General features: G+C 38.5%; 1 protein-coding gene across 19 annotated transcripts in view; it reads right to left on the minus strand.

The window, feature by feature from the left end:
* PCM1 (pericentriolar material 1) overlaps positions 1 to 21,585 on the minus strand; it is a 39,324-nt gene extending 17,739 nt beyond the window's left edge. For 8 of the 19 annotated variants that reach the window (XM_041402606.1, XM_041402604.1, XM_041402610.1 and 5 more), the window contains exons 1-21: positions 21,428 to 21,585; positions 17,631 to 17,749; positions 16,785 to 17,030; positions 15,386 to 15,658; positions 14,697 to 14,867; positions 14,405 to 14,521; positions 12,980 to 13,168; positions 10,852 to 11,029; positions 9,761 to 9,870; positions 9,107 to 9,323; positions 7,714 to 7,912; positions 7,249 to 7,425; positions 6,370 to 6,527; positions 5,950 to 6,164; positions 5,158 to 5,309; positions 4,950 to 5,079; positions 4,124 to 4,258; positions 3,486 to 3,676; positions 2,156 to 2,353; positions 1,042 to 1,264; positions 785 to 930 (exon numbers count right to left, since the gene is read on the minus strand). In XM_041402606.1, the coding sequence (XP_041258540.1) occupies positions 785 to 930; positions 1,042 to 1,264; positions 2,156 to 2,353; positions 3,486 to 3,676; positions 4,124 to 4,258; positions 4,950 to 5,079; positions 5,158 to 5,309; positions 5,950 to 6,164; positions 6,370 to 6,527; positions 7,249 to 7,425; positions 7,714 to 7,912; positions 9,107 to 9,323; positions 9,761 to 9,870; positions 10,852 to 11,029; positions 12,980 to 13,168; positions 14,405 to 14,521; positions 14,697 to 14,867; positions 15,386 to 15,658; positions 16,785 to 17,030; positions 17,631 to 17,726 (3,521 nt within the window). In that variant the 5' untranslated portion in view covers positions 17,727 to 17,749; positions 21,428 to 21,585. Of the gene's footprint in view, positions 1 to 784; positions 931 to 1,041; positions 1,265 to 2,155; positions 2,354 to 3,485; positions 3,680 to 4,123; positions 4,259 to 4,949; positions 5,080 to 5,157; positions 5,310 to 5,949; positions 6,165 to 6,369; positions 6,528 to 7,248; positions 7,426 to 7,713; positions 7,913 to 9,106; positions 9,324 to 9,760; positions 9,871 to 10,851; positions 11,030 to 12,979; positions 13,169 to 14,404; positions 14,522 to 14,696; positions 14,868 to 15,385; positions 15,659 to 16,784; positions 17,031 to 17,630; positions 17,750 to 21,427 lie in introns of all 19 variants that reach the window. The other 11 variants (XM_041402618.1, XM_041402612.1, XM_041402621.1 and 8 more) reach the window with 8 other exon arrangements.
* Between the last annotated feature and the right edge of the window lie 883 nt (positions 21,586 to 22,468).

The following is a 22,468-nucleotide window of genomic DNA, read 5'->3' on the forward strand; positions in this document are numbered from 1 at the left end:
CTACATCATGTAACATATGTAAAGAAGTGCTCTATTTAGCTTATAAAAAAACCTCAAGACAAAAATTACTTATATTTAATCCTGAGTAGGTTTAAAATCAACTGCTCTGTACTAGTGGTCATGCATGCACAGTTTAAACATCCTTGTAAGAACAAAAAAACCTGACTACATACTAAAGAAATAAACAAGCAGAAAACTTCAACAGAAACAATCAAATATACAAAGTGTTTACAGAACTGAGGTTAAAATTGATTTTAAAAACCGTGTAAGAGGACAGCACATATATATCACCTACCAAGTACAAAACAAGAGATTAAAAGCTTCAACTCTCATGCAATGAATTAAAATGACTATTACATCTTTTTTCAAAAAAGATAATTTGGATCATGGAATCTTACACAAATTCTAAGTGAAAACACTAAGAAAGGACAAAAAGCTTTTTTGCTGTTTATTACCACTGGAATCCAGAATCTTGCCAGGTAGTCTAGTGAAGACTACAGACACAAAAGCATATTAGAAAACAACTACTGCAACATATTTTTGCCAACTTTTGGTTCTCTTCAATGAAGATTACTAGGAAAGTACTTTTAAAGGTGTTAAAGAGGTGGTGGGGAAAAAGACGATAACCAGAAATGCTGCACACAATTTCAAAAGCTTGTTATGAACTTAGCAGTTCAAGAGTCTCATATTTAACCATTATCTGTAATCTTTTATTCACAGAACCATATTCCTGCCACTGAAGCATTTCAAATTTCACAGTTAAGCACTAATACAGTCAACAAACCTTTGGACATTATTCTGCTGCCAAGTCAGTTGAGTGTAACACTGGTTTAATTGATGCATAATAAGATGTATTTGTGAAGATGCAACATTATTGGGCATCATGCTGTAGGGGCCTGTGAGCAAAGTCTGCAGAAGGCAAGAGAGGGTCTGTGGAAAGAAAATATGTAACAATGACAAAATCACAAAATCCAGAAGCTATTGCTAGAAAGAGACTAAAAGGCAAAAAAGAACAGCAAAATAATCACTCTTCATATTTACCTGCTGATCCTGCATCAAAGTCTGACAAATGCTGACACTAAATTCATGCTGTTTCTTCAACTGATTGATCTGCTCTTGCCATCGTTCCTTTTCTTCCACATAGGAAAGCTCAGACACCCACCGAAAATTTTCCTGACGTCGCATATTTATGTTTTGCTGTTGCCTGGCCTTAGACACTGGACGATAATTTCCATCTGCTGAAAGGGGACGGCAGTTTTTCCACCTGGGTTGGGAAAATTTGAAGAATGAGGACAAAATCAGAGAATCCAAACAACTAATGATATTCCCATTATTCAAATTACGTTTAAGTTTTGTATCACAAAACTCACATGGCACAGGCCAGCTAATCACACATGCCATTTTGTCAATCCAACATTATCCTAACGAAACAGAAACAGGAGACCACCACCTGACTATGACTGTGAAAAAAGGAACGACTAAGAAAGTGTCTTGGTCTTGAGTATTTCCCATTACTGCTAACATGTACTCAATGAAAACAGAAGCCACCAACAAAATACATTGACAAGTCTTAGCCCCTGATGAGCCCACTGTCTACTAAAATCATTTTGGTATCCAAACCAGATGAGATAACTGCAGATACATACATTCTTTTTAACATGGTATTTTCATTTAATCACACAAATGTTATGACAGAAGTCAATCAGGTAAACAAGAGTTAAAATTATTCACAATAATTAAGAAATAATTTTCACTACTACAGAAGCCAGCAGTTTAGTAGGAAAAATTTCAGAGTTAGTTTAATTCTCTGAACTACTATTTTTGAAGAGACTGATCACAGCAAAAATTTCACACAGACTGGTTATCTTTTAAGCTGATTAAAAATAAATGGCAACATCAGGAGCCACTGCCACACAACTGGACAGCTCAATGGCAGATTTTTCGTAAGGCTGAAAACAAAAGAAATCACCAAGTCAGTTACATGCATTGCAGCTACAAAGACTCAGACAAGAAACTGCCACTACACACAACTCCCTAACAAGCAGAAAGAAATTTTGCTTTGCTGTGAGGATACCATGTAATTAATGCAATACTTCTTCCACCCTCTTCCAAATACACTCAGACAAGCATCAGATCAACAAATAATGCTACTAACCTATCTTTGTTTCCTTTAACGAAATAGGCATTTTCTGGTATGTTGTTATTGGGATAAACAGAGAAACTGTCATTCAAACTTGATGCATCTTCTTCCTCTTCTTCTGCCTGACCAACTCCATCAGAGAGATAACCATCTTCATCTCCATTTTCTTCCTCTAGGGCACACTGGGTAGAACCTCCCCAGGTAGCCATTGTCCTAGTGAACATTGCAAGGTCAGGGAAAAAAGGGGTGTTTGGAAAATGAGCATTTTTTTTTCAATTTTATGATGAATTATTAAAACAATCTGCTGACAATTGCAAGTCTATCTGCAATTAATCAAGCTGCACCAAAAAGAACTGCACTGTTCTGAACATGAGCCAGTAGTGTGCCCACATGGCCAAGAAGGACATTAGCAACCTTGCCCGTATCAGGAACAGTGTGGCCATCAAGACCAGGGAGGTCATTCTTCCCCTGTACTTGGCACAACTTAGGCTGCACCTTGAGTACTGTGTCCAGTTCCGGGCCCCTCAATTTAGGAAGGACTTTGAGATGCTGGAGCAACTCCAGAGAAGGGCAACAAGGCTGGTGAAGAGAGTGGAACACAAGTTATATAAGAAGTGGCTGAGGGAGCTGGGGTTATTTAGCCTGGAGGAGTTTTAGGGGAGATCACATTGCTCTTTACAACTGCCTGATAGGAGGGTGCAGCCAGGTGGGGGGTCAGCCTCATCTCCAAAGCAACCAGTGACAGTACATGAGGACAATCTTAAGCTGAGTCAGGGAGGGCTTAGGCTGGACATCAGTGATTGACTGGGCATTGGAGTGGGCTGTCCAGGGAAGTGGCTGAGTCACTGTCCCTGGAGGCATTTAAGAATGTGGCACAAAACTGGATGTGGCACTCAGTGCCATGTTGGGAAGGTGGTATCTGGCCATAGGTTGGACTCAGTCTTCAAGGTCTTTTCCAACCAAGTTGATTCTGTGATTCTCACCAGTGCAAAATTGCATTCTGCTTCTAATACTGGGACAGATAAATTAAATTACTGTCTGTATTGGAAATGTATTACTTTACTATGCTATAAAATGGGTAAATATGAAAAAAAACTACTCTGATTCTTAGGTGATTTTTTTTCCCCACTGGTAGAACAGAAGAGACGAAATATGCTGGGAAAACCCATAAAACTGGCAAGTTGCTAAATAACAATCACTTCACAAGGCAAGAAATTAAATTTCCTGCTCTGTTAAATCATCACATTCAATGGTCAGATGAACACAAGAAAGTGCCCTCAACACTGACATCCTACTAAACAACAGAAGCACCCATTGATGAATACAGAATAACTTGTGGTCTTACTTTTCAGTCCTGCTCTGCTGTGGAGTACACTGAGCTTCTGACCCTTCACTTTTAACAGATGCAGCAACAGCAGATATTGTTTCTGCGAGCTCTCTCCTTCTCTGATCTTCAGCCATTAAAGCTTCGAGCTGCTTTCTTCTCTGTCGCAATTCTTCTCTTAAAATCTCATGTCTTCTCATCTCAGACCACAACTGCTTGCAGTAAAATGGAAGACTTAGAATACAATGCTAGCATAATTTCAGGAAAGAATAAGTACTATCTAGATCAATATCAAAGACAGTTTCAGGGGAAAAGGTGAAAAAAGACACAAAGATAAATCAGGTTTCAACAAATACTTTCATCATTTTCTCGAAGGATGACCTGCCTGCAGTATACAATATCCAATGTTCATGGTAAAAATTCAAAATTAATTCAACTTTCACATTAATATTTAGTACAACTGCTATATTTGGGGGAAAATGTCTTGCCAGTTCAAGTGAGTATTTCCTTCTTTCCAGAAACAAAATAAAGAAGTTATACATGCTTTGTTAAAATAGCTACTACTCCACTCTCCAGGCCAGCTACTTAAAATGCATCCAAGCAACCTGTAACTTCTTTCTAAACCCTTTTTAAGTCACTGCATATCAAGTATGAAATACCTCATTGCCTACTGGTACAGATTCATCACACTCAAATAAAGGCCTGCCAGCTGTGTTACACTCATTCATGGCTGGAGTTGATGTTGCTTGTGAAGTCTGTCTATTTGCTGGGCAGTTACCCAGGCCAGTGGACAACTGAAAGAGAAAGCAAAATGGCAAAATAGAATATAACAATTTCTAAAACTTACCTGCAGTTAAAACCCAACACAGTTAAGGCTATATGAGGCTAGAAAGTCAGTATCATGGGAAAAGGATTTTTGAATCAAGGCTAAATATTTATTTCAAAACTCACCTAGGAATCAATAAAGCTTAATTTACGTATTATTATGTTCTAGATAAACAGTATTGTTAATTTACTGCTCACTTCACAGTCACAGAAAGAAGTTAATCTTCAAAGACCATGAAAAACAGTAAAGCCCTGTGAAGTTAAAATGCAACAGTGTTGATCATGCTTAGACAATATGGCATCATTCCAAAATACCAGCAAATGACTGCTAAGGGAAGTAAAGATGCAGTGACTGACCAGTATAGACAGAAAAATTTCAGGCTAAAAATAAGACAGAAGGTTCTGTATCTTTGAAGACTCTATCAAGGCTTTTGAAGACAAACTACAGCAAAATCAAAATACACCAACCACTGAACAAGAACCACTGAAAAGTGAATGACATAAGCAGAACTCTAGGTTTAAAAATCCACCTGCTTACAGTACACAACTATTACCAATTTTAAGTTCTTTCCAATTTTCACAGGGAAAAAATGGTAAGCAAGATATTTTATGTTTCTTTGCTCAACACCTTAAGACAGCAAAGAAATACATTCTACCTACTTGAAGGTCAGGACAAGCTTTCTGTAACACTTGAATTTTTTCCTGGATCTCAAACAGTTTTCTTCTTTCTTCTTGTAACTGCTTAAGCTCCCGTTGCTGCTGCTGAAGTTTAGCTTCATAGAACTTCTCTCTGTGTAAATAAGTTAACCACGTGTTACTTGGCAAGAAGTTGCCTAAAGCATAGCTCTACCATCTGACAAAGGCTTACCTTGCTTTTTCATTCAGTCGCACATCTTTTTTTAACTTGTTGGAACTCGTTCGGACATTGTTTGGTTGTTGCTTTGTCTCTTCCACCTCACCCAACAAGTCACCAATATTAGATGCATTTGCAATTGCTCCTTGAGGTTCTGGATCGTCATCCTAAAAGGATGTCAGAAAGGTAATCAGACTATTTTCAAGTTGATACAAAAAAAATGTAACATATCTAGTTTGTCTGGTCTGATTTTTTCAAAACTAATCAGTCTGAATAGCTTTATCTTTAGTACAAACCAAGAACTGAGAAGTCATTATAACCATGGCATCATGATTTTAACATAAATTGAGTTAATGAGAGAATTTAAAGTTATTTATCTCAACCTCATCTACTGAAACTTCCACTCTAAATGCAAATAATTTGTCTCATTCTGGAAGCATAAACCACTTGCCTGTGACTCAGTGGACAGAAACATACAAACATATAAAGAAAGAACAAGGAGGAACAGAAGGAGACTGAGGTGAACAAGACTGCTTATTCACTGCAGTCAGTGAAGTAAAATATTATTATTAACAACTACAATTAGTAACAAAACTACTCCTGAAAACTAAATCTAAAATATTTTGGAGAAAGTCCTACTGGTTTTCTATTCTGCTTTTATTTTTTCATCATTTCTGCATTTTCAGTTCTCAAATTGAAAATATGAAAGCCTTAGCCACTGCTGCAATTTTTCCCTATCAAAAGGTACAAATAACATGACACCATGAATGCTAAATTTTTGTGCACAAATTTATATTTATAACATACCTGCACCATAGCAGCAAGGTTTTGTAAATGTCTGAGCTTCTGTTTTGCAGCTATAAGCCTATTGATCTTCTGCTCAAACTCAGCATCTCCAGCCACATCACCCAGGCTGCTTCTGTGACTAGACATAGAATCGTCACTAACTCGATCTTCTTCCACTTCATCACGTTCACCTTGGGGTAGATCAAGGTGTTTGTCATTCTCCCTGTTATGACAGTCTGGAAAGGAGGAAACAAAACAATACCAAAGACACATTACTGAACTTCTGAAGTCCACTGTAATTACTGGACATTAGAAAAATATTAGCTTAATGATAAGGTTCTTGAATATTCTACTCATCAAAGAAGGATCTACCAAACTCTGTGCAGATATCAAAGTTATTTGCACTAAGAAGTAAAATTATTGGAAGATTTTAGAACATACCTAACGCAGAAGACATTTTTAGAGTCCTTATATTAGCAGCAGATCGGTTGTTTATTTCACAGTCTGTATTAAGATGTCTTCCATCTCTGTTATTAGTTCCACACTGTACATTTGAGTTGCTATTTATTTCACTCCAACTACTGATTCCTTGAGGGTTTCTAGGGTGAAATAAATTACTCATGTTAACTTTTTAAAAACTGGTATGGATACAATTTTACTTTAGTCTTTTTCTACCTGGCTTTTTTACGAATAGGTGTTCTGACCCCTCCCCCTAAAAAAACCCAACAAAACCCCCAAACAAACAAACCCCAATCCCATATAAAATCCATCCAGACATTGGGAGTTTTCTATATTCATCTCTCCAACAGATTACTTTTTTAAAAACAATCAAACAGCTTTAAATTATCCCCTGCTAGATCTGCAATAATACATTAGGTATATGTCTACATTATAAAAGCTTTATATGATGCATAGCTAAGTGACTGTTCATTTCTACCAGGTGAAGATCTTCAATGCATCCAGGTGCCAGACTACAGCTGTAAACTGAAGGGTTTTTACTCCAATTCTCTAGTCTAAGACTGTAATCTTCTAGTGAAACTCCATACACATAATTCAGTACTTAAACTCAAAGGAATTACAGATTTCTGAAGTCTTACAGTGATTTTCTAAATGTTCATACTAATCTAAATATTTTTTCTTAAGGATTAGATAATTATTAAACATCCATGTAACAGTTACCTCAAATTAAAAAATCTGGAATGTTTTAAATGTAATAAGCACAGATTTAAGTTACTTCTGGTTGACTCAAATAAAGTATTGCGGGCTTCCTGAAGCAACAACTCAGCTACAAAGACTTTGGATAACAAAAAATACAACAACCTAATATTTGTAACAGGCTGCGGATCTTCATGTTCAGAATCACTTTCTGATTCTTCTGTTTCTTCCTCCTCCTTAGTGTTTTCATTCACAGCATCTGTCATCATATCAGATGTCTGCTCATAGTAGTGAACTAACTCACGTAACTCATTCAGTCTCTTACGAACCTCATTTAGCTTCCTGAGGAGGAAAAAAAAAGAGTATTTAATCTGTTTTGCTGTATTATGCTAATCAGTGTACAGTTAAAAAGAATATATATACTCTAAAGTTCTTAAGAGTTTACTGACAGTTTCCAAGCTATAAGAACTTTACACTTGAAGCTCTGAATTCATTCTACTGTATTACTAAGTAATCTGTAACACTAAATTAGGTAGATCAAAAAATGGAAATAGTTGACACGAAACTTATTAAAAAAAACCCTCTCCAAAGTACTAAAGCAAACGCCGAAAAAAATTAAAGAACTTTTACTGAAGTTTTTCCGTTGGATTTAGATTTTCATCCTCTTCACTCTCATTCTGAGAAAGCAGGGAATCAGGAGGATAGGGAGCAGATGCCAGACTGTTTGGTTCACCATTGACAACAGTTACTATGCCTACAGGACCAGAAGCAGCTGAAGTTGTACTTCTTTGATCAATGCTCCTTTGAGGAGAACCTGAAGCAGGAAAAACTACAGAAAAGAAATGCAGCTTATGTGAACAATTCGTAATAAGGAATCTGCTTAACTGAATTATATTAAAATAACAACAGAAAACATTATCAATAGGCAAAACAGCAGTTAACTTCTTTCCTCAGGAAAAAAAAGCTTTTTTCTTAAGTTTCATTGCACGCAATGTCAATAGGCAGTGAGCAATAAGGTGGCTTTTGTAAACAAGATTTCACTTATTCCCTTTTAGCTTTATTGAATGTCAGAAGTAGAAGCTTTCATGCCCATAGAGTTTTTTCAAGGGTTTACTTAGGGCTACATTGCTTTTTTATAAAAATTTAACATTTTAGAGTTTTGATCAAAAGAAAAATCCTAGCAAATTTTTCACCTCTGCTAAGTTCTCTCCATTTGCTGTACAATGAACTGGATGTTTCCTTCTTCTAGCTACATGAAATCATATCCGAATATGTTCATATTATATGCAAAGATATACAGAAAAATTGGGGTACTGTAACATAACTATTAAATCAGCATGTCTTTCTCCAAGTGCATACTTCAAGGCCTCATTTCTCAATGCTAACCAGAATATGCTGCAATCACCCCTCAGAAGTTTCCAGCCACCAGTACAAATGCATTGTTAGAAACAGAGCGAGAGCAGCAAGTGGACAGGTCTGCATCAATAATCAGAGCTCAAAGCCATTAAAAGAAAAAGGCCAAAGCTCTAGTCCAGTCAGACAGGTAAAGCCCTCTAGAATGGCCTGTGATTGAAGTCCCTACCATAAGTGCATATGAAAGCCTTTTGACAGAGAGGAAGCAAAGCCATATTGCCATAAGGCTACTAACACATGAAGTGCTGAGTGCACAAATGCAAACATACTGTGATAAAATCACAAAGCTCAAGTTCATATGGCTTTTTTTCACGAGCCACATGTGTCACAGACAAGCCTTGAAGAAAAAACTCATCACATCCTCACATTAGTCAACTTCTGTGCTATAAACAAAAGTGCTAACACACTCATCATCATTACTTGTAGTGTTTTTTGTTAAGACAGAAACTTACACAGCATTAAAAACCATTTACAATAACATTGGCCCAGCAGTTTTTTTATCACCAGCATTTCATTGACCAATTACAATCTGAAAGCCTACGTTACAAAACACACATATTAAAAACATGGCATTCATGAAAAAGACACAGTTCTGCCCATACTGACTTACAGGAAGAGTTATTTAGATGCTGGTCACGAAGTGTATGAAGTTCTCCTAATAGTTTGTCCATCTTTTGCTTTTTACCCTGTAACATTCGCATCTTGTTAAAAAGCTGTGCCTTCTCATCTGACTGGTGTTCAGACATTGAAGAGTTTCTGCTTTGTGAAATCTCTCTGGTAAGTGAAAGGCTTTCTGCTTGCCTTCTATTGTCAGGCACAGACTGTGTCTAAAAAGAGTAATTCCATTTTATTTAAAGTACTACAAAAAAGGTAAATAAATTGTAAGAAATGTAAGAAACAAAAAGCTTTCTTATGGACCTTCTATATACAACACCAGAATCAACACCAAACCGAAAAATATTATAAAGGGAAATATACTGAAAACACTCTAATGACATCCCAATAATATACTGAGTTAATAATTAAATTGCAATAAAGAAACTACTTCTCTAGACTTTCATGGAAACCCATGAGACACAAGGCATAGATCCGTCAGCTAATTACCCTTAAGAATTTTCAAGTTTACTGAGTTTTCAAGTTTGGGGGAAAATCTGGTAACTTCACTAAGAAATACAAAGGAGCAAGACAAACACTGAACTGCATTGTTAAATAGAAAATAAAACTGATAATCGCAAAATCTATACAGTACAATCTCAGGACTAACCTGAGAATCATGAAGTTGGTTGTGAAAGCGTTGAATTAAGTCATTCAATTCTTCATTCAGCTCTGATGTAAGACTCACTCCTGAAACACTACCTGTAGTTTCTGTTACAACTGGGCATACAGAAAAAGGGGAAAATATAAATCTTTTTCCACAGCGATGAAATAAAGGCTATTTAAAATAAAATGTGTAGTTTAGCAACATCAATATACTGACCCACTAAAAACACAGCACGTATTTTTAATTTTGTGTCCTTTCCAGCAGCCTTACTCTTGAAAGATGACTTATGCTACAAAAATACTAACAAGACAACTCAGCTTTGTAAAGGACCATAAAAAAAAGGACTTCAGGCTTGCTCTGTGTTCTGCTAAAAATGCCAGAGCAAAATGAAATCAACCAATTTGTCTAAGGCTGATAGAAACTTATTAGAAATAAAAATTCAATTATTTAATATAGCCAAACTAACAACAGTGCAGGTAATTTCACTTTCTCAAAATAATAAATTAACAGGACACCAAGCTTTCATATTGGTGTAGAGTTGCAATATTTACATCCGCAAATGGAGTCCTGGAAGTTTGTTCTTCAAGAATCTTTATGAGAGAAATAAATTTAAAAGAAAGCTTTTTGCCTTTGCCTACAAGTTCATATTCGAACAATACTAAATATGCAAGTGGCAGTTGAAAGATGCAAATGATTCCTCCTATTTCCCCCCAAATACAAACCAACAGCTCATAAGAAAGTCAAACACAAATATTATTTATTTTCCCCAGAGATTATGACTTCATTACACACATAGTAAATTTTCACTGTTTTCAAATTTTGGAAACATTTATTTTGCCATAAGTTGAATTTGAATCTTACATTAAGTAGACCAATTCTTAGGAGAAAAACCCATGCTTTTAGGATTTTACAGGTAAACCACAGTAATCAGCTCTGGGTTTTTACAATTAATTTTATAATGTTACATTGTCAACTCTTCAGAAACAGAAGGTTTGCAATAAAAAAAGTCTTTTTAATGTGTATTTCACAATTCCAGCTTTAATCATTCCATCAGCATGCTAACATGATATAAGAGACATCATCACTCCACATACCAGAATCATCCAAGACAGCAATGGCTTGCTCTGCTTTATGCTGCAAAGCAAGAAGAGCTGCCTGTCTTCCTTGAAGAGCCTTTAATTCCTCTTGCTGTTGTAGCATCCTTTTCAATAAATCATGCTGTTTTTTCAAGTTCTCCAACTCTTCTTTAGCTTCCTGTTGAGGATCTCTGGCCTGCAAGAGATGGAGCAACATTACCATAACTACAACTGTTTATCTGTTGAGAACTAGTAAAAAAAGTTTCAAAACAAGAACAACTTGCATATAAATTAAAAGCCTGGTTAATGGAAAAAAGTAAAAAGGAAACAGCTCCACCTTTCTGATAGTTTTGTTTAAAAAAACCCCTCAGACATCCAACAGGAAGAAACCTGTACCACCAAGACATGCTTATAGCTCCTGAGGGTTTAAGTTTTCTTTTTCTTTACAAAGCCAGTCAGCTGCCCTAATGTGACCCAAAGACTAACCAAAGCTTCCCTCTGTCTTTTAAATCATAACAGAGGGTATTAACCTTTAAGACTGCTAAAGGTAAGCAAGGTAAGGATTGCATCATGGAGCTATATAAAACACAAAACACAAGATGTCAATTGATTTACTGGCCTTAAATCTCTAAAATTTTCAGAATAATGTTTTGGGCAGTATCTCATTTCTAACCTATAAGGCGTTAAGTTCAGTGTGCTGTATTTATGGCATTGATACTAGAATAGGCCAGGTTTGGGTAAATCAATTTCATAACAAAAACATGCATAGAACCCTGTCTACATTGTTTTCAAACAATATTCTGAAATAGTTCTGAAAGAATGAAAGCATGCTGAGCAGTTAAAATATATTAAAACTCAGTTATTTTCCTCATCCAATGCTAATTAGGAGCTGGAGATTTGCATCAAAACTTTTACTCAAATTAGGTATTTTAATGAGACATCCACAGTTAAGATCCTCATCCTGTCTGAAGTTGCGTTATTGCACTTTGCACATGAAAAAATGGAAAATAACAAGCATTTACAAAGAACACTATTAACTTGAAAGCATAATTTTCTATCCATATAATATTAAGTTTTTAAAGTAGAAAATTCAGTCCAAATACTCTGCATCAAATGTCAGAATAGAAGCAGGCATCTTACTAACTAGTTCTGGGTACTAATGAATGCTACTAATGAATGCTCAACTTTCCAGCAGAGAAAGCTGAAAGCACCCAGAATTCTAAACTCCTCAAAGTGTCACTAAAAGATGCACCACAACTAACACTGATGATTGCTGTTTAACTCCCACTTTCCATATAAACAGCAGATTAAAGTCAAAATAGATCACACACTGAAATCAGCACAGGAAAGAACAAGGGGAAGAAAGGGAACAAGGGTATACGTCTCAGCCTCACTCACCTATTAAATAATCCAGGCTTTATCTAATGTACCAGATTTGCGTGAGTTCATTAAAATTGTATTAACAATTGTTTCAAACTTAGTTCTACATTTAGACTAGTAAGCTTGACAAAACATTTAAGTCTTTTATTTTTGGGGGAAAAAATGATTGAATTAAAGACTTTTTAAAAATTAAATCACAGGAAGGACAACCATATAGACAAGCTCATAATGGGTAAAAAAAATGCTTTAGACACTGCGCCCCTTGAAAGTTTTCCTCCTTCCAACCAAATATTTGTATCAACAGCTACAGAAAAACACTTGTGGAACAGTTAAGGCTACTAATTTCTAATTAGTTTTCTGTTTTTGGTATTAGTTTAAATGTGCATTGGCAGACTACTAGTGTAACCATGACAAGTGTCTGAATGTCACATTTACAATACGTTTTCCCAATAAGGGAACAACAAAACTTAGAAGGATGATCTACATAAAATCATAAAACCTGCTGTACAGAGTTACATCAATGCCAACTTTCAATCCTAATAATTCAGAAGACAAAGTTGTGAAACATTTCTATTCAAAGAAAAAAATATTCTAGGCAAAGACGACTAATTTGTGAAAAGACAGCTGGATACAGATAAGCAATCCAGTCAGAACATTCACTGTAAGTAACAAGTACATTTGAAGCAATTAATAAGGGAGATGGGGGATGAGGAAGACTAGCCTGTATAAAGCCTATTTGAAGCTAAAGTAACATTTTGAAGTGTACCTTTGAAAGCAATCCATGATTGTGGCTATTAATCCCACAAGGCCAGATTTCCCTGTCATTCAGAGCAGCTCTCTCACTTTTCCCTTTAGGGCTTGGTGTAACATCAATGTCTGTAACCTGTTCTCGAGCAGCTGAATTCCCTAGATTGTCCTCAATGCGGGGCCGACAACTCAAACTAAAAGATACCTCCTATATTGAATAGTTTAGTATGTTAGATTTTGAAAATGTGCTCCAACTTAGCATGCAGTTTTAAGTTACAAATCTACCCACTTTATCTTGTCAAATAATGAAAACTAATATCTAATAACATCTACTACAGAGTGAAGGCAATTTTAGTCATTCTTAGAATTTGCACAACAATAAAGCTTCATATAGCAATCGACATTATACGACCAGAAGTATGCACTCTGCATGTAAAATATTCAAGCTGCACGTAAAGAGAGCTTAGATGGAAAATTAAGAGCCAAACAAAAAACTTAAGCACAAATTTTGCAAATACTGAGACAACTGCAAGTTTACATGACACTTCTTAAAAAACATACCTGTCTCTTTCTGCATTTTCCAAATTTAATTTTTTTTAAGTTAAAAGTGCATCTTCCATGTCTATCATTTTATTTCCTTACAGAGACAGAAAGGGTTCTTATAAAGCCAAAAATAAGTACAAAAGCTTCTTAATGATTTAACTGTTTTATTTCCAAGCAGGTAAATTCTCCTCATTCATAGGACAGTCAGTGTGCTAACTGGCCAGAAAGAATACCTGCTCTCTAGTCCTTTTCTTCAGTGTAATAGAACAGAAGACAGAAACCTTAAGTTATTAAAATGCTTTTGTATCTACTACAAGATATGTTTACCTTGTTTAAAAAAAAAAAAAAAGCTTTTATAAATAGAAAGGATGATTCGACTGTTTATCTCAGCACTAAATTCAGAACACATTTACTGAAGAGGTGCCCCATCTTTCCAAGAAATGAGAGAAACTCTTGTGCCAGGTCAATACTTCTGTCTTATCACTAGAAAGATGCTTGGACAATGGCCCACTAATGATACATTTCTAACCCTCCCCTCACCCAACACCCAAAATTTTTCCCCACTAAGAGGAACTTAAGAGACGAAAAACTGTATATAAAGGTTATTTCTTCCTACATCAAGTGAATGAATTCTCTGCCAAAGTATACATTTAATTCTTCATTGTACTTTGAAGAAGGAATAAAGATTTAAAAGATTCTTCAGATTGTTGTTGTGACAGAATCATTACTTTTTTTCTCATATTAAAAAAATAAATCCACAAATGCATGGACACCTCCTGAATGGAGTGCTTGGGGATTTACTATTTTTAAATTGAACTGCAGATTACGACACTATCACAAGACCCATGAAAAAACCAAAAAAAGCCCTCATTTCTACCTTGATTGCTAAAAGTCAGCTTACCGTGGTATCTGAAGCCTCAGACTGCACATCAATGTTTAGCGATGTGCTCTCACCTACAGAACCAGATCCCACAGCTGAATCTACAGTCCGAACATCATCCTCCTCATTTTCTCTAGCCTGAAATATTTCATTGGCACAAATCAAAAGCTATATAAGGAGGCAGCAAAAATTAATTATGGAAGGCACTACACACCAAAATCAACACCCTCAGTAGCACCAACAAAACATAAACTGTCAACTCCTAAAAAAAGCTTACAGTGCAGAAACAAACATATTATGTTCTCAAACTTACAAGCATCTTTTGCAAAAATTTCAGATAGGATTTCTCCTGCTCTTTAAGGTCATCTATAAGGTGTGATAAACGCTCAACATTGGCCGATCTTTCATTTTTCTCTACAAGATCATCCCGCATGGAGCTGGCCTTAGCAATATAGTCGCGAATCTGAACTAGTCTGCTCACAATCTGCAAAGACACTGAAGTTACTGAATGCATTCAGCTACAACTGCAATGTATTCAATGCACAAGACAGTGATAGCAACAGCAAAGGAGTAATGAAAGGGGGACAGGTTAGTACTTTCACTCCTCCAAGCACTCTTCCACAAGTGGTTAAAAGTCAACAGCCTTTATAAGGATAGATTTATGCATGCGGGAAGTTGCAAGGCTGAAGCTCAGGGCTTCTGGTCAACACACGCTAAACACAACTGAGCTCATCAACATAGGAAAACAGTCAACTGTGAGAGCACTTTCTGGAGCCACATAAAAGGGAACCAACCTCTAAAATGAAAATTATTACTTCTGGTACCAACAAGCAGATTTCTAAAGAAGAGTAGATAATTAAGCTGGTTTCACATTTTCTTCAAGTTTCAGAAGAGTAGGAAGTTAAATATTTCCAATAAAGATTTTTATTTTGAAGAAATTTAGAAAGCAGCACTGAAGATTAAGAGTCAATATTTTGTAGACTTTATAGGCTGTATAAATACCTGGCTACTATCCATTGCTTGTTCTCCCCTTCCATCTTCTTGAGCAGATGCTTGACAGTTTTGCAAGAAGTCCTTGCTTAGAGCAGCTCCAAACAACTCTTTACGTTGCGCTGATACCACACCTTCCTTTTTTTGGGAACCTGAGGTAGGACCTTTGCTTTTGTTAGTGTTAATCTGTAGTGACAGGAAGTTGAATGGTTTTTTGTTTTCATTAAGTTGACGTTTGTTATTAGCAGCTGTTGCCCTGCCTTGAGAATCGCTTCCAATGCTTCTCTATATACAAACAAAAGAAATAACAATTGCTTTATTTTTTTTATCCAATATGTTCTCAACACTGCTTCGTTTCCCTGCTTGTATTACTTCTTTACAGTATTATTAGACTGATTTTAAAGTTACCTAATCAGTCACCAACTCACGAAAAGTTAGCTGAAGACAGTGCCAATAATTTTTGCCATAAAGTCTTCAGAAAGCAAATGCATCCTCACAGAACAATATGAAGTAAAAACATTTTGTAGTTTCTCAGAATTTAGTTCCACATTTCTCCTGTGACCTTGATCTTTACTGTACCAAAAGGCATTCCACTTCTCCAGGTAATTTGAGAGAAGAACAGTCATAAAAGAATAACATATTCCTGTGCAGAACATAATACCTCAGAACTTCAGCTTTTCTTTAAAACCTTGTGAATAGCAACATGTTGCCCTAACATACGTCTGAATAGGAAGTTATGCGCAGCCTTTACTGTAAGTCAACACAATGCATCTCACTGGAAAGAACCATCTTAACCAAAGAAGTTAGCAACAACCTTTGGTAAAGATGAACTAGCCTCTGTTGTGAAATTGTTAGCACAAACTTATGCCTTGTTCCAAAAGAATCAATCCCTCATATTTTTCCTTAGCTTTGGACAAGGGAAGGATGAATGTGCTGTATTTCCAAAAAAGTAGTTATGGCTCAAGAATTTGTGCCATAAAATTCTCTGCTCTACTGAGGAGCAGCTTTTAATGATACTCCTCTGCTTAATTCACAAGGGTAAGAATGTTCAGGAGCACTAACTGGCAGTTTGAGAACAGACTTTCAAAACAAGGTAACAGCTATTTTCAGGTAGCATACAATTATGATGAGTAAGAAATACTGCTCTCAGGACACAGGAATTTGTTAATGGCTGAGAGCAAGAAAGTGAAGACAGCTATCACACAGAGGAAAGCCATAGTCCTGAACTTTCCCTTATTTTCTGAAGTTCAAAACCAGAATTTTGATTTGGTTGTCATGGTGTCTGTAAGTTTTTTTTTTTTTCACCTTGATCAGTTATGAAGGGATTCTTTATTCATCTGTCACTTTATTAAGCGATAACCGAATACATTTTGGAGTCACATTTCTAGTGAGAGCTAGTATTCACACAAACCTGATCCAGATCACTGAAGTTTATTCTTTGTTTAAGCCTTTCTAGTTCAGCCTGCTCTGGAACAGACATCTGAGTCATGTATCGAGCATGAGGAAAGCTGTGAGAAGTTCTGGACTTCCGTCGTTCCATTCCAGGTGAAGATTCTGGAGATATGTCATTAGTAAGTCTTGTTTCTCCTTCCCCACTAAGCTTTTTCTTGTTTTTCTCTGAAGACCTGTTTGCTTTCTTCTGTTGACCTCCCCAGTCCTTAAGGGGAAGGAGAGAGAGAAAAAAAATTTTGTTATCCATACAGACAAAAAGCAAATGTTTGTATTCTGTGAGAGAGTTTACTTCCATTTTAGAAGTAAAAATAGCAAGCCACATTGAAATAAGCTCTAAGTTTTCTAGAGGAAATGTCACTTTGCAAAATAAAATTTTTTCCACTGCATAATTAAAAATAGCTTGTCAGGAAATTTAAAATCCATTTCATCCTAAATGCATTAAATTAACTTCAAATGAAGCTCAAGTTGTATTTTTCTTCTTTGCTGGGGACTCTTTTACTTTCAGGAGTTCAGAATGTTTTAAATTATAGCTTTCACTTTCATGTCACCTACAATGCTTTTGTGTCTAGCTACTTTATTTACCCAAAACACTTGCCATAAATACCTCTACAGACCCCACAATCTCTGAATTATAACCATTGCTTGCTTACATTTACCTCAGGTTTTCCAGGTGAAGCTGCACTGGATGCAAAGCCATGCATGACAAGGCTGAGGGGTTTGCACTGTTACCTGCCACTAACAGAATCTAGCTGGTAATTCGTATGTACAGCATCAAATGGCAACAAAAAGAAAAGAAGAATTTTACCGTGTTGTTCAGCCGGTCGTCAAGGCTCTCATTGCTCCAGCTGGGCAAATCCTGATCATTCATGCCTTCTTCAAAGGGACCACCTCCTGCTGCCATGACAATCGATCAATAAAAGCTATCTATAAGAAGGAGTTGAAAGAAACGTGTGTATTAAAATCAGTTTACATAGAAAATTTTAAAGATTCATGATCTGAGAAGACAACTATATATTCATTATAAGATGAAAACACAAAGCTGTTTAGGAAATGAAACTCCCCATTTACTACGCTCTGTTACTAGAAAAGTATCAATGAGAAGAACACAGAAACTGGCATTAAAAAATAAACAAACAGTAGGTGTGGGTTGGGGCTTTTTAACCTCTGATCTATGAAAGAAAGTTGGGGTTTTTTTCGTTTGGGGTTTTGTTTGTTTGTTTTTCTTTTTCTTCTTCTTTTTTTTTTTTTTTTTTGTTTTTTGTTTTTGTTTTTGTGGCTTTCAGTTGTCCTCAATTTAAAACAAATTATACAGTGCTCAGAAAGACTGTTTCATAATTCCTAAAGCCCATACTTTCAGGCCCAGGGCTATGTCTATTTGATACAATAAATGACTTTGGAGACCCACGATGTCAAACTTCCACATTCATTTTCATACTGAGATACTGAAAACAGAGTACTGAATGACACACTTGAAAAAATACAGGGAAAACAGACGTCAGTAAAAGGATTTTTACTTTTATTACCACTCATTAAGCTGTTTAAGCAGTGAATGACCTGCCATTTACATTACAGTTTCTACCAAAACCAAACAAAATAATGTGGGTTTCATAGAGCTTAGCTGCTCTCCATCAGTGTCACTCTGTGCAATATAAAGCAACTTTAAATGTTCAAAGTTTTCATTTTCACTTCTTGTTTTAGAACTAAAAAAAATTGTTAAAGCTGAAAGATCAGAAAAAGTATTCCTTTATGAGAGTAAAATTAGATTAGGCTTTTCCAAAACGTGAAGAACACATAACTGTATTTGCTAAGTGCTGCTGGCACAATTCCACTGCAGAAAGCTACAAAATTTACCTATGAAAAGCTGTAACAGATACAGAAGAAAAGCAGTCTTGCAGAGATTTACTTTTTCCAGCTCATTTCCACCACAATGTTAGGACATAACCCTAAGCTTAACTGAAAAAATAAAAATATAGAAGTTGATACGAACTACTTTCTCAACATCTTACTGCAACTATCGACTACTAATTTTCAGAGTGCAGGTGAAGAAATCACCCAAAACCAAAGATTAGGAAGTATTTAAAAAGTTTGTTGGTTCTTTTTAATATCAGTTCCAGAAAGGAAAACAGATTAATCTTGAACTAAATTTAAAAGCTGTCCTAGTACACCTGTCTTGCCTTGGCATAGGATTCCATCAAAATCACACAGTAGAGCCCTCTCAAGAGGCACACTCACAAATTCCTATGCAAACACAGCCAACTACCAAATCATAAAGGAAATGGGATCTACCACTCATGGCCCTTACACCATAACCACATCTCACTCGGCAGCGTGCCAGCCTAGGTCACGGTGACACAGTTCGGAGTCATTCCGCTTCTGCATCTCACAACCCCGATCACAGCACTCGCAGAACAGCCGTAAGTGCCTGCTGCTTTGGGAACTCTGCCCTTCTGTCCCCGCACAAGAACTCACACTCCCTTCTTCACCCCAACAGAAGCGCCCACTAGGCCATGCAACCAGAGGGTACGTCCTATAAAAAGTTCGCAGGGAAGCTCATGCTAAAACTTACAAGCATTCAAAGCAAATGCATAGTTATCAGTTTAAAAGCAGCCACGATTTTAACAAACTCTCCAGTTACAGATAAACTGCTCGGCTCTGTAGATGCCTAAGACCCAACATTTCAACAGGCACTGTATCCTGACCTATGTCACCGAGCATGAGGAGGATTAGAGGCCATCTGGGTTTACAGTTCCATTCTGTAAGCTGTTTCCTCATCATCATGTTATATAATTCTATTAAAACCACAGCAATAGTAGTTTTTCCCTACCTTCTACTGTAAAAAGAAGTGGCAATATTCCTTTTTACAAAATACAAGTAACTACTCAACATTTATTTATTTTAAAACTTCCACAAAACCTGTTCTCAACTATCTTTGCTGCAGGAGACTCATTACCTCTGAAGTAAATTCCATCTGCCCCAGATGGAATATTCTGAATAACAGGACTCTTGAACAAGGAGACCCAGCATACACCAACATACCGTGATAAACACGGCTCAAAAATAACAGTATCTTCATTACTTCCAGCAAGATTTTAAAGTGTTCTAACAGAACTGTCCCCTTACCAAAAAGAAAGCTTCTCAATATCCCTATTATAATCTTTGATACCTCCAAATGAACTATAATCAAGCAAGTTTAAGATCAGAGAGCTCTGATCCTTAACTCAGTTCAAGAACACAGCGGTTCAGCTAGGTTTTTTCTTCTTTCACATGAAGCTGTGCTTTCCACCTCCACATACACATTTCACCCATATGCATTTTTCTTTAATTTTACCAGCCATTTCTGCAAAAAAATCCTCTTCTAAAAACTTTGCTATCTGCCCATTATCTACCTGTCCATCTATCTACAGCAACCTATTGCTAATTTCAGGTTTTTGCAAGTCATAGGAACTGTACAAAAGCTTTGAGCATGTGCCTACTGCCTTACAAAATTTACCAGGGATTTGAGAAAAAAAGACTCTAAACCATACTTTCTACAGTAATAATAACTTCAGATAATATGCAGAATTATAGGCAAAACATGTAAGATTAGAGTCAAAACATCCTGCCCATGTATCAGCAATATGTAGATTGCACAGAAGAAACACTGCTTAACACACAAGCAAAACAAAGGTACGCACTTCAAAAGGCTTTTTTCTACAGTAAAGATGCTCTTGAGAATTTTTTCCCATAGCATTCATGTGAATGCACGAGCTCTCTAGAGCACCTAATACTGCAGAGAGAAAACTTTTGACAATTAAAAAAAATAAACGGAAAACAGAAAGTCGCAAAATGTCATCATAGCACCATGAAGGCTGAAAATGGGGCCAAATATTTCTTTTTAAGTTTAGCTTTTTAAGACGTGCGCTCCTCACTGGGCATTAACTCCTTAAAAGCAAACCATACAGTATCATCACACAGGAGCAGTCAACAGAGCAGATCCTCTCCCGGCGCACCGGATAGCGCTCACACCAGCCGCACACTCACACACCCTGCCTACGGGCGGTGTGTCCGGCACTCCAGCTTCCAGCGCCGGGGCCTCCCCAGCGCCCGCAGGCTCTGCCGTCCCGATCTGCTCCGATCCCAACGGCAGGCGCCGAGGGCAGGCCCGGCGGGTCTCGCCGCCAGCGGGGCCGGCGGAGCGGGCGATGGTCTGGCGGCTCTGCCGGCCTCACCGCTCGCTGCCTGAGGCGGGCGAGGCGCTCCCGGCCCGCGGGCGGCGGGCAGAGATCCCGCTCGCTCCCGGCGCCAAAGCCCGGGCGCCGCGGGGTGCGTGGGTAGGCGGGCTCTGCTCAAGGCGCCTCCACTGCCGCGAACGCGGCCGCGTCTCCTTGGAGAGCGGATAACGCGCCCTGCCCTGTGCGAGGGGCGCGGCCCGCACAGCCCGCTGCTACCGCACGGTTTCCCCGCCGCCCAGCACCTGCTTCCTTAGCCCACTGCCCGCTCCTCGTCCCGACCCTCGCGGGCCGCCGCCCTCGCCCGCCACACCAGCGCGGCCCCGCCGCCACCAGGGAACAGGGACGGGGAAGGGGCAGCGCGCCGCGCGAGGGGCAGGAGAAGGCGGCTCACCCCGCGCCGGAGGGGAGGTCACCCGGCTTGGCTCCTCCTCCACCGCCGGCCGCCACTCGCGGGGCCCGGGCTGCCCGGGCGAACGTTTCGCTTTCGGGCGGCGGAGGAGCGGCGCGGCCTCGCTTCGTCCGACGCGGCGGGACAGGGCTGGCGGAGGCGATCACGACGCTCCTGCCTCAGCGACCGCCGCCATCTTGGCCGCCACTACGCCGGGAGCGCGGGGGGCGGTTCCTGGCGGAGGGATACAGACACAGACGGACAGACAGACACACTCACCGTTACCTGGTAACCTCCGCCCGCCTATGCCCTTCCGCACTGCGCGCGCCCCGCCCAACCTGGACCGCGGAGCGCCCGAGGATCCCCCGCGCAACCGCCGGGGCGGGCGGGAGAAGAGCGGTGGGCGAGGAAACTCCAACTCCCAAGGTGCATTGTGATGGGGGCGCGACGCCCCAAAGGCCGGCGGCGGTGTCTCCTGGGAATGGTAGTTTTCCACTCAGGGCACGCCCCCGCCCCATGAAGGGACTGGGGCGCGTCCAGCGCTGTTGTGAGGCCGGCGGGGAATCGTCCAGCGTGTTTTTCTTACAAAATAAGATAGGAAAACGGCGATGAACTCTGTAAATGCTTTTGGCTGAGGGAAGACGAGTAAAATCATGTCGAAACCCTAAGCGTGGACGAGGATCAGCTCTTGCCCTCGTTTGGAGCCGTGTCGACTACTCTGTTATTGTCAGCTTTCGGCGTGTTTCGCTCCTTAATTTGTGACATGGAGTTTACGCATCTAGGTTCTTTATACTTTCCTTTGTGGGGAAAAAAATAAATAGAGAGTTTGGCATTTAAAAAATGATAGTTGTGGACGAAAAGCTTGTGTGCTGTGCTTGGTATTTAACTGAAGTTAAAAAGAAATGCAGAATATGCTGAGTAGGAAGCGACTCTAAGATCCAACTCCGGCCCTGCAGAGGACACGCCAAGAGTCACACGATGTGCCCGACAGTGATTTGCAAACACTTGTTAGGCTCTGTCAGGCTTTATGCTGTGGCCACTACC

The sequence above is a fragment of the Onychostruthus taczanowskii genome, unplaced genomic scaffold (assembly GCF_017590055.1).
Source record: "Onychostruthus taczanowskii isolate IOZ18803 unplaced genomic scaffold, ASM1759005v1 scaffold2, whole genome shotgun sequence".
NCBI classification, from domain to species: domain Eukaryota; kingdom Metazoa; phylum Chordata; class Aves; order Passeriformes; family Passeridae; genus Onychostruthus; species Onychostruthus taczanowskii.